Source organism: Pomacea canaliculata, linkage group LG3 (genome assembly GCF_003073045.1).
Source record: "Pomacea canaliculata isolate SZHN2017 linkage group LG3, ASM307304v1, whole genome shotgun sequence".
Classification (NCBI taxonomy): Eukaryota; Metazoa; Mollusca; class Gastropoda; order Architaenioglossa; family Ampullariidae; genus Pomacea; species Pomacea canaliculata.
This window is the reverse complement of record NC_037592.1, coordinates 6,877,620-6,889,075: the sequence shown is the minus strand read 5'-3', so window position 1 is coordinate 6,889,075 and position 11,456 is coordinate 6,877,620. Positions and strand designations below refer to the sequence as shown.

Genomic DNA, 11,456 nt, shown 5'->3' with positions numbered 1-11,456 from the left:
GAGGTTTATAAGTTTGCAGGCCACAGAATTAATTAGGACTAAAATGGAACAAAACTGTGACCTACGATAGCAGCAGATCCATCAGATACAGCAATTAACCATGCAGCTTTCATGCATATTTTAATGCTCATTCAAATCCAGTAGAATTAACTATATATATATATAGCTCTCTAGACTTAAGGCTATAAATTAAGTAACCCGGCCGAACACTATATAATTTGATCTTCGAGTTCCCCTTCCCACCTCCATCTAAGTTGGTTATCAATTATATTTCTCCCCCCATCCACACACACCCACACATGAATGGATGAATTTAAAGGCATTCATTTTGTAGAGCTGTTAATTGTGGCTCTCAGACTTTTATTTGTATTATATGTGTGATATGCAAATATATACAAAAGCCCTTCAAATAGTATCGTATGTGATTTAGCACGTACGTACAGCTGAAGACTGATAACACACACCGAATACTATTAAAAAATAGTTGGGTTTTTTTTTTGCCTGATTGAATGTCATTTTTTTTCCCGTCTTATTGAAGCAATGGATTGGCGAGCGTGATGCGCAACATGGCCTCCGGATGGAGACCGCAAAATTGATGACGTCAAATAAAAAACAATGGATTGTTGCTATGGCGCAGGCAAACCAACGAAGACACCATTTTGCGCATGAGCAAGGCATACGTTTCCTGTTCCACGAAGTATTCAACTTTCACTTTTAGATAAATAAATTTTAACACGACCTTGGCCACAGGAGGATATAAAATGCTATGACTCATGTTTACATACGAGACACGGAAGACACCACCTTTTGCTCCAGTCAAGGTTTTAATAAATTGAGAAAAGACATTTTAAAATACGGTAATCTTACTGTTGAAATTGGGGCCAATTGTATTTGAAAATTCTGCTTGAACTCCAGATATGATAACCGAGGAACAAGAAATGAACTTATACACAAAACTGCGCAACATCTTTCCAAACGTTGATGCAGAGAGAGTCCAGCAGATTATGTCTGGTGTTAAGCATAACCAGGATGCAGTCACAGAGGAAGTTTTCTTTTATCACTGTGTAAATGAAATCCTTGCTTCAGATTCAGGTTTGTTCATTAGTTTGACAACAATCTTAATTTTCACTAACATAAATATTATTTTATTTTTGGATCTTAATTGAAGAGTGCACTATTAGATCATTTTAAAAGAATTATCTGTTACATTATATAGCTCAGTTTCTATGCAAAAATCCCCCATAAAATTAATGATTGGGTTTCCAAATTAAGTGTCATATTTTGCATTTTGTTCTTGTTGATATGTATGTCAAAGACAAAATCACAACCATTTGATTACTTTCCACCGGCAGCTATTTTTGACAAAGTGAAAATGGTACCTTTGAAGAATTCATTGTTGCGCGGTGATTATATGGATCAGGTTTTGCAAAATATAGCGGGTGAAAAGCGAAAAGTTCATGCTTTAATTTTGTATATTTTTCATAATTTTTGGTCAGAGATTATAAGAAGAAATCACTTTTAGCAAACTTGGACACAATCCACTAAAAATTCTGTTGGAAATTATGGATTTATATCAGGTTTCTTAGTAAAGTTCGTTATATAGCCAAATAATGTAGAACATTGCAATTACCTATGACTATGGGAATCACCAGCTAATCTTGCAGGCAAAATTCAATCCCAGTAGCCATAACCAAAGTATTTGGAAATAACTGGTTTTTGTTTTTATATGTTGTGTTTTCCCACTCACTTGGACATGTTAGAGCAACTGCTTTTCTTTTGTAAATGATGTATTTTTTTGCTTCAAGTGACGTAGAACAAATGATGCACATAAGACACTTTTTGTAGATGAAACAGTACAAGACCTATCACAACTCACGACATGTATCCTGGTTTTAGAATTTTTTATAGGACATAATATTAAGTAAATATATGCATAGACTCTGTTCTGAAGTGCGCTGTTATTTAGTTTTCTGTTTTTGTTCTTTTTCATATATGTGTTTTGTCAGATTGATAACTTCTACTATTTTATATACCCTTTAACTTTCTGCCCTCGGAAAACATATGAACAAAACAAAAATAATAACAACAAATGTCATATAAAATTGAAATTAATTGTTTGCAGGTTTTAAGTGCCTTCTGACTACAGATGATGATCGGACCAATGGGATATCCGTCCAGAATAAGGACACAGAAAGTACACAAAAGCGAAAGTTACTGCCTGTTGCCACCATGGACTGTGACTCCTGGACTGAAGAAAATACTGAGAATAGTAGTCTGGGTCAGGAAACCAAAAGAAGGAAAGTCTTTCACAATGCTGTGGATTATCTGCCAAATGACTCACAGTCTGAGGAATCATGCAGATCTGAGGTTCAGTATTGTTCAGTTAGTTCATTTGATATGGACACTTTGGCATCATTAAGTGAGATGCCCGTCGATAAGATCCATGAGAAAGAAAGTAAAGTTCACCAAGAAGAAGATTCAGATAGCAGAATAAAGGATTCGGATTACATTGTAAGAAGCATTTTTTTGACTGTTGTGTCTTTTCTGTTTCCAGAGTTAAATAGTTTTTGCATGTTTCCTCTTTTAAGGTGCCAGACTTAAGTTCAATAAATTGTATGAAAGGAATGCTGAAATATCCTGATTAGGTAGGTTGTGGACAGAAAGTCTTGTTGAAACGTTTTTTTTCCCCATCTTGAGAGCTATTGTCTATTTATAATTTCTGAAAGTTCTATACTCTGAGAAAATAGATATGATGTAGTTTATCATGATCATTATATGTATTTAATTTTGTCAAAACTGCATCCATAGCATTGACAAAAAGTATTGTTACTTTTAGTATAATCAAGATGTCTGTAAAATGCATCAATCTAAGAAATTTTAAGAAGTTAACTTGGCGTGAGTATACAGATGAAAATATTAATAAGTTTTATTTGTTACATTTTGTCAAAATATGTTGTAGAGTCTTTATCTTTGTCAAATAAAGTATTGTTCTTGGTTGAAATCTGCCATTGATTATTTAAGGTTCTGTAGGTTTTGCATCATATTGTTTGCATTGGTATGATAGGAAGATATTTCAGGAAATCAAAGTTTCGTAACCCTGTTAACTATTGAAGTCTTAAAATTGCTTCCATGTTTGAGCATATGTCTCAATTGTTTTTGCCAGGAAGGCAACTTCCAAGGGAAAACATTATATGATGCTTGTCAATTGGGAGAGGAATCTTTGGCCATCCAGTCTGAGGAAGTTAGTACAACTTACTAAATGACTGGTTCTGTCTCTGAGGTCTTTATTATATCTTATTATATTATTACAAATTATCTTAAATGGTTTGTTGTTATGTGTGATTACCTGTATTCCTGTACTATGTTATATGTGTTGTGTGTTGAACACTTTTGTAGCTTATATTCTAAATAAAATAACTCAAGTTAAACCCTCAGTTTACAACAATACATTTATGGTTCAAGTATGGTTACCTGAAGTTTTTAAAATGATTCTGTTTCATTAGTATTCTGTTCTGTATCTCATACTTTTTGATTATTGTATTGCACACTTTTTTAATACCATGCCTGATTTCAATTGTCTACCTCTGAATTTCTTTGTTGTTTCCATTCACACACTGCTACACATCATTCTTGGTTTATTTCCCTTTGTTCTGTAGGTGTGTATATTTTGCATAATAATTTTCCATGCATCGCACTATAAATACATTATTAGTATAATTTTTTTAAAACACTGTAAGTATTATGTTGATGTTGCATTCATTTTATTTCTGCCTCCTTATTCATTCTAAAAGGGTCGGATTCTTATAATAATAAGCATTTAAACAAGTTATGACTCTGCAGGAACCATTTTAAAAGATCTCTTTGGAGACTTAAAATGTGACCTGTATACATTTATGTTCTGATCGCAGTCAACCGATGATGATTTAGACCTGGAAGAGACGGAGGATGATGTATACATAAAAATTTTGTTTGGCATTCATAATCAAGACCTTGTGCAAGAAGATGACAGGGACACTGATGAAGTTTGTGATACTGAAGACATTTCTAGTGCCAGTTCTATTGCAGAAAAAGAAAGTGCAAGTATGTGTTACTTTTTTTTGTTTTTGCTTTTGAAAGGGGGTTAAATGCAGACTTTGATGTATAGAACTGAACTGGTGTTAGTCATTAATGTTATATAATGGATATATTTTTAATATCTCAATACCCCTTGAGTGACAGAAAGAAGAATCTTGAAACTTTTTTATTCACCATGGTAATTTTAACCTATAGGTTGTAGCAAGAGAGTTTGTCAGTTTATCTTTTTAATTTTACGGGAAATTGTTTATTGTATTGCAAGAATTAATTAAAATCATTGTTCTTTTTTCCTTTTGGTTTCAGAACCTCAGCAGGTGGTATGTGACAAATGCAGTTTATTTGCTGGACTGGACAGCCTGACTCAGCACAGAAACAAACACCTCCTATGCAAAGCATGTGTTAAAAAGTCATCAAGTGAAACTTATTCAACAACAGAGGCATGTTAACGGACCATTTAAGTTGTATCCATTAAAGTTGTAAGATGGCGAACATCATGAAAGAGCATATTTCACATTATATTTTTGTCCTCTTGCTCACTAGTTAAGAAACTTGCCTGTAACAGAGAATACATTTCATTTGGTCTGGTTAGACAGCTAAAAATTCTTAACAAGTTCAAAGTATATAATGGTAAAGTGTTTGATGCATCCTTATGTTATCTACATTTTCTTCTTGGTTTTTGCCCCCCTTTATCTGTTTTTATAAAATATCAATTTCTGAAAAGACTGGAGATGGAGACTTTAATTATAAACATTTTTTGGAGAAAGTTTTAAAATAAAGCTTTCTTTTTCAGGCTTTGAGGCGCTTCTTGTAAAGCTTTATTGTTCTGATTACAGTCAAGGGATGTTTCTTTGGACGATAATAAAGCAGACAGAAATGTACCAAACCAAGACTATAAACATAAAGAAAAATTAGGTGTCATTCAAGGTGAAGACTATGCACAGAACGTTGAAGAGAATACGGAGCAAGTCTGTAATACTGCAACATCTGAAACCAGTTCCACTAGAATCAAAAGCATTGCAGGTATATATATATATGTATTACAATGTTTATTGAGGTGAGAGGTGGTTTAAGGTGTAGAATAGATTTAATGGTGGGTATGACAGTTGGCTTTAAAGCTAGAAATATTGAGAATGTTTTACATTGTTCTAGCGAAAGAGTAACCCTTTGAAGGCTGTGGTTATCATAATGCATTTTGAAAGGATATGTTTGTGGATGGAGGAAAGAACTATTATGAAGTGCAAGATAGTCTTGACAAGCTTCTGATTTATTTATCTTTTTTTAACTATACTAGAAATGTTTTGTTTCAGCACCAGAATTTGAAGTAGCTGCTACGTCAGTTGATGATCATATAGACCTCAATGAAATGGACAAAGATGCCTCTATCCAAAGCTGTGCAGAAGAAGAAAAAGAGGATGTTATTGATGGTCAGTACTGTACACTCGCAGTTATGTATTCTCTATGGTCATTTGGCGAGTTATTGGGAGCTTAGAATGTGTAACTGGAGGCTATGCAACTGATGACGACATAAAAAACAAATGCAGTTGGAAAAGCCACTTCCTCAACCACCTTCATTTGGAAGGAAGAGCCAGCACAAAATATTAATGCAGATACTTTGGCTTGCATCTTTGGCGCATAATAGACTGATAATCAGATTTTATAAACAGTAGAATTTTACCTTTCACAGAAAAGTTGAAAATAAACTATTTGGTGCATTAGAGACTATATCAGCTAACAAGGCACTTTGGTCTCCCCTCTGCTTGTTGCATCAGTAAGGGCTAGTTTTGTGCATCACCTGCCCATATTTCTGCCTCATTCTGGTAGTTTTTTTTATGATAACCTTCTGTCATTCAGTGAACATTAGTTTTAAAGTGGGTGTTCAGTCAATGATTGATTTTCTTGATTTTTGTTCCAGTGTAACTTGTGACAAGAACTATTTGAAATCATTGCTACTTCCCTTCAGTTTCAGAGTTTCAGCAGCGCCTGCAGCTGTGTGGCAAATGCAGTTCATTGATTGGACGGGACAGCTTTGCTCAGTGCAGAGATGGTCACTTACTATGCCAAACATGTGTTGAAATGTCATCAAAGGAAACTTTATTATCACCTACAGAGGCATGTTACAGGACTATTTAAGTTTTGACTCACTAGTGATGATACACAGCTTTATCAGCCAGTTCTCCTTACTGAACTTGAATTACTGACGGGGAGACAAGAATGCATAGCTGACATAAAGTCCTGGATACTCCAAAACAGGGTGCAACTGAATGATGATAACACTTAACTTCTACTTACTTGTCCAAAGCAATGTCTGACTGAGTCATCCTTTTCTGCCTTGGTCAATGTCCCTAAACAATTCAACTATTCCTTTCTCTTCTAGTCTTTGAGATAAGGATATGTGGGTCTAATTATGTTCACTTCTTATTTCCAGGCTTATATCAAGTGTCTGGCACCTAATTGTAAACAGACTGTTCCATTACGTAAGTGTGACATGTTTAAAATTAGTTATTTATTAATGTTGAATTAGATCTATCATTCCTTTGGCTTTTTCTGTAGGTCATTATGTTTCCTAAAGAAAGCAAACAATATTTGCCATCTAGTATTTACGATGGCCATCATAGTGAATGAATTGGACTTTCTTGTATTTTTTTCCTCTTTTTAAGTATCTTTTAGCAATCTTGCCTCTCTTCGGGAATTTCTGCCAGTATGTTATTTTACAGTGACTCATGAATTTGGAGATAATTTGTATTTTGGGTTTAACTTTATTGGCTGGTTCCCTAATCAAGTTAGGAACAATTTTACCTATAGGTAAATTGAATGGTTGATGCCCATGGATATAAACTCAGTATGATTGCTACCTTCAAATGCAATTGTTACGAGTAACTTTTAGAAATGATTGCTACTTTACAAGTAACATCTCAATGTTATGGTTACTGAGATCCTGATTTTTGTCTCTATGATCCCTGAGAGAAATAGATTTATGAATGTGTTAAGATGTTCACATGCATGTAGCATTGTGTATTATGTGAAGGAGAATGGTAGTGTGACATCATTGTATAAAATAAACAATGGCAAGATTTGGAATACTGCTTTCATCAAGTAAATCATGCTTTTAAAATGTTATGCAAGTGTTTGCAACATTTTAATATAAACAAAACTAAGAACAGTTTGTGATTTTTGTTTAGGAAAGATGGTGCCATTTTTTCAACATATGTATTCTTATCCATATCGGCTTTTTAAAATTGTGTTCTTGATGTTTGTGTTCTCTCAAGCAGGAGAAGCAAGGAAAGTTTTGCCGTACATTGTTATGGAATTACTGAAAGAAAAATCAGAAAAGGAAACATTCAAGTTAATCAGCGATATGGACATGATGGTATTAAGTCCTAAGGAAATAGGATTCCGTTTAATCAACAGCAACAGCTCACAAGTGAGTTTCAGTAAAAGCTGATTGACAATTAAGTTATCAAACAGATGAAGCTCAAGGGGCTTCTTTCGTTTCCTTATTCCATTATCAACGAAAATTTTGGTAGACACTTCCTAACATTTTTTGATTGATGAATTAATTAGGCAGATGGGTTCAAAAGTTGTCAAGGAAAAGATATTGGTAGCTGTTGCCTCCCTTACAATTCACTGCAAAACAAAGGCCGACCCTTCTATGCAAAGTTCTGAGGAAATTCATTACAACATTCCATCAGCTGGTCATAAAGATAGCTGAACAGATAAGCTTTGGGCATGCTTTTTGTTTACATCTATCTGGGCATGTGAAGACTAATATCTTTTTTTTTAAAGTTAACACTTCGTGGATGGTTAGGGTCACTAGTCTGTGTACACTGCTAATTTTGAAGAGATGTAATGTTTTGTTTAGAGGCAATATTTTTCTAATTTTTTATTTTACCAATCTTTAGCACCAAAAGATGTTAAATCTAATAATGACATTCTTTTTTCATCATCAGTATTATTGTCACCAAATTCTTGTTGTCTTTTATTCTCCACTTTATTCTCTTCCTCCTTCTGTATCATAGCCATTAATATCATCTTCGTTTTCTTGTTATGATGCTTTTATATTTTTCCCAGAAATACTGCCAGATTTGCAAGAAAGACCTTTATCAGTTTAGTCATGTGTCCTGTGGGTCAAAAACCACTCAGGAATGGTCTCCAGTGTCTGCTCCTCGATACTGGGCGCCATTTCCACCAAATTTTCAACAGGTTAGTGAATCTTCAGACAGGATAAATCTTTTATGTGCATGTATAAGCATAGCTAACTTTTGAAAATTGTAAAATACCTAGGGCATCAAGTACAAGGTACCTGTGGATCATAGAATTAGACATGGATTATCTTGGCAATCTGTGTGGAGAGTTCTGTTTACAAGAGATATCTGTCAATGTTGTTCACTTGTTAATGTCCTAGAGATATGTAGATAAGCTAGCAAGCATGCACAGAACCCAGTGTATGTGTTACACAGAATGGTAATCCATTATGATGATTGTTGAGTGTTTTGGCTCTACATGTACTATTTTAAAAACAGATTTTACAAAAATCTGATGATAAAGTTTGGTTGCAATTTAGCTGGTGTGTGAAGTACATGCTTGTAGAAACCAGTCATTTGCTGGCTTTTTTTTTTTTCAGGAAAATTACATATTCCTATTATAGACAACATGTATAAGTATTTTTATATGGGTATTTACGCTGTAGTACATGCATTATGTCAGTGTCCGCAATCTACGATCAGTGTGAATATATGTGTGCATAAATTATTCCTGTTGCAGAAGTACTTGCTGGTTAATGTACTTAGGGAGAGCAGAGAATTCAAGAGGATCCTTAGGAGGGTAGAGGTCACTTATCCTAACTTTGGTTACAACAATCCACAAATTTCACGCATACAAAATGTGCATCTCTGGGAAAGATATGCCCTGTGAGCAAGTCATTACTGAACCATTTGATGTACTCTTTCTTTTTTCATTATTATTTTTTTAATGATTCTTATCAAGTATCCAAGATGTTGGCGAGTTCTTAGTGGATTCCTGTTGCTTATGCTCCCTTTTCATACAATACTGCATTCTTTGTTACTTCATTCTGCCTCTACTGTGGCGTCTATTGACAAGGCTGGTTGATGTGTTATGATATATCCTTATTGTTATAGTTACTGACTTGGCATAAAACAACAGGTTCATCCCTACCCCACGCCCACTCTCCTCCCATGACTACTGCTGTTGTCATTAGCATTAATAACAACAGCATCAGCAAAAGAGGAAAGTAGAAACCTCATGATATATAAAAGGGGTGGAAATCACTTTTTATGGGTTTTTTTAGCTTTGCACATCCGTTAGTTAATTTCACCATCGATATAAATCTGAAAATAAGTTTGCCTGTTGGGTTAACTTTATCCATTGGTCCTACCAAGTTAGGGCAACATTACCCATGGGTGAATGGCTTATATCTATGCATATGAGTCCTGTGTATTAAAATGTGCGGGCAACTTTTCAACAAACAGCTAACAAGAAACTTGCTTCGTGTCGGACAGATATTATTTGTCATTCATTCCAATGTTTTGTTTTATTCAGAGCTCGCCAGCACATGGTCGATGATTTTGGAAAGGGCCAGCTCAACGAAAAGTTACTCTTTCATGGAACTGAGGCCACCTTTGCTCATGACATATGTAGCGAGGGGTTTGACTGGCGCCTTTGTGGGCGCAATGGCACAGTGTATGGCAAAGGTTAGTACACGGTGATGACAGACACCAAGTCGTATTTGTTCTTTGTAAATGTTTACATGTTTCACAAGTGTGTGCATGAGTACATGTAGACATAGGCATGAATTAATTGCTATTTTTTAATCAGCTTTTGTTAAATTGTTGCTGGATTGCAGACTTTTAAAACCTTCGCCTAATTCAGTTCCAGAATGCATCTTTCTACACCAAAGACCACAGATATTTGAAATCCCATGAACCATTTGGGTGTGAGGTTCTTTTTTCAAGACAGGCTTATTTTTTTATTTGAAAGCAGCCCCCATCACTTCTTTGTCTTTCCTTCCCGAAGCCAAAGTGGGGTCTGGTGTCAGCAGCTGAATCATAGGGATATGCTGCACCACTCGAATGTCCAACTAGCCTGCGTATCTGCTTCTGCTGCTGGCTATCTGCTTCCAATCGTTGCAAGAATATTGTAAATGTCATAACTTTTTTTCAGTTTGTTAAAATTTCACAACTTACTGAAGTATTAATGATTAACTGCAGATTGCTTCAGTCTCAGGAATTTTGAGTTGAATAATTTTTGTTTCAGGATGCTACTTCGCAAAGCATGCTAGCTACTCACTGAAGTTCAGTGACAGGAATGAAGAAAAGGCCAGTGGAGAGTATCTCTACGCTATCAAGTACACACGCACCCTAGCATTAAGTGTTCCTGCATGGCTTCAGGTCTTGAACAAGCTTCCACACTCTGTTATTCCACCTCCGTGTTAGACCTTGACCCATTGCAGTCAGCAAAGACTCTTTTTGTGGCTCGGGTGCTGTGCGGTCGGACAGTGGCAGGGAATAGCACAATGACAAAACCGCCCATCGACTCCGGCGACCCCAAACAGAGGCCGTACAACAGCGCTTGTGATAATACAACCAACCCCAGCATGTACGTTGTATTCGATTCGGCTCAGGCCTATCCTGCGTACGTGATCTTATTTTAGTTGCGGTGAGAATAAACCCGGGTCATGGAAGTTAGGTATGTAATTCTGTAATTAGACAATTGCAACAATCCAGGTGGAGCTACAGACGAACGAATGGCTTCATAAAAAGCCCCTGTTGACTTTGAGTATGAGGCTGTCTGTGAACCTAAAAGATTGACATCTCTGACTTAAGACCACCTATCACTTCAGTGGCTTGGAAAATTACATAGTTAACAGACATATTTTTGAACCTATTTTTAAAGAATCGGTCACTGTCTCTTTAAGTGCCCTTTTTACGATATTGACTTGAGTTTACTTTGGGAGAGGTGATTACTGTGATGCAATTGAAATAGAATATAACAGTTTCTTGGATATCATCTTTCATCATCTTTGTCTTTTCTGTCGTCGTCATAGTCATATTTGTTTTTAACTTGGTCTGCACCATCACAATCACATCACATTCCGCCACCACCGCAACCAATACAGCACCCACTGAAAAATAATAAGGGCAACGACAACCACTACTGCCGCCGCGACCACTCGCAATAACGATAATGATACACCAGCTGTTGCCTTAAAGTTTATATTAAATGCTGGAGAAAATTGTTTGAAATGGGACAAAAAGGATCCCGAAAAGGCTTAAAATATGTATGGAGTAAAGAAGGGTCTCGGCTCTGTCAACAGCTTTGCAAACACTGTGTCGCAACAACGAATTCTGCCAGCGGGATGCCAAGGC

The 11,456-nt window shown here is 35.7% G+C and overlaps 1 protein-coding gene across 4 annotated transcripts; it reads left to right on the top strand.

Moving 5' to 3' along the window:
* The first annotated feature begins 674 nt into the window (after positions 1–674).
* On the top strand, positions 675–10,669 carry LOC112559334. Of its 4 annotated transcripts, none has more exons than XM_025230482.1 (14): positions 675–1,092; positions 2,123–2,511; positions 3,164–3,241; positions 3,909–4,080; positions 4,378–4,391; positions 4,908–5,094; positions 5,382–5,498; positions 6,035–6,183; positions 6,500–6,548; positions 7,344–7,495; positions 8,143–8,274; positions 8,836–8,981; positions 9,631–9,782; positions 10,345–10,669. In XM_025230482.1, the coding sequence occupies exons 1-14, from the start codon at positions 918–920 to the stop codon at positions 10,521–10,523; spliced, it is 2,091 nt and encodes a 696-aa protein (XP_025086267.1). In that variant the 5' UTR covers positions 675–917; the 3' UTR covers positions 10,524–10,669. The 4 variants fall into 4 exon arrangements, with proteins under 4 accessions (XP_025086267.1, XP_025086266.1, XP_025086268.1 ...); XM_025230481.1 differs by having other exon boundaries at positions 4,378–4,511; positions 6,041–6,183; XM_025230483.1 differs by having other exon boundaries at positions 676–1,092; positions 2,123–2,367; positions 4,378–4,511.
* The last annotated feature ends 787 nt before the right edge of the window (positions 10,670–11,456 follow it).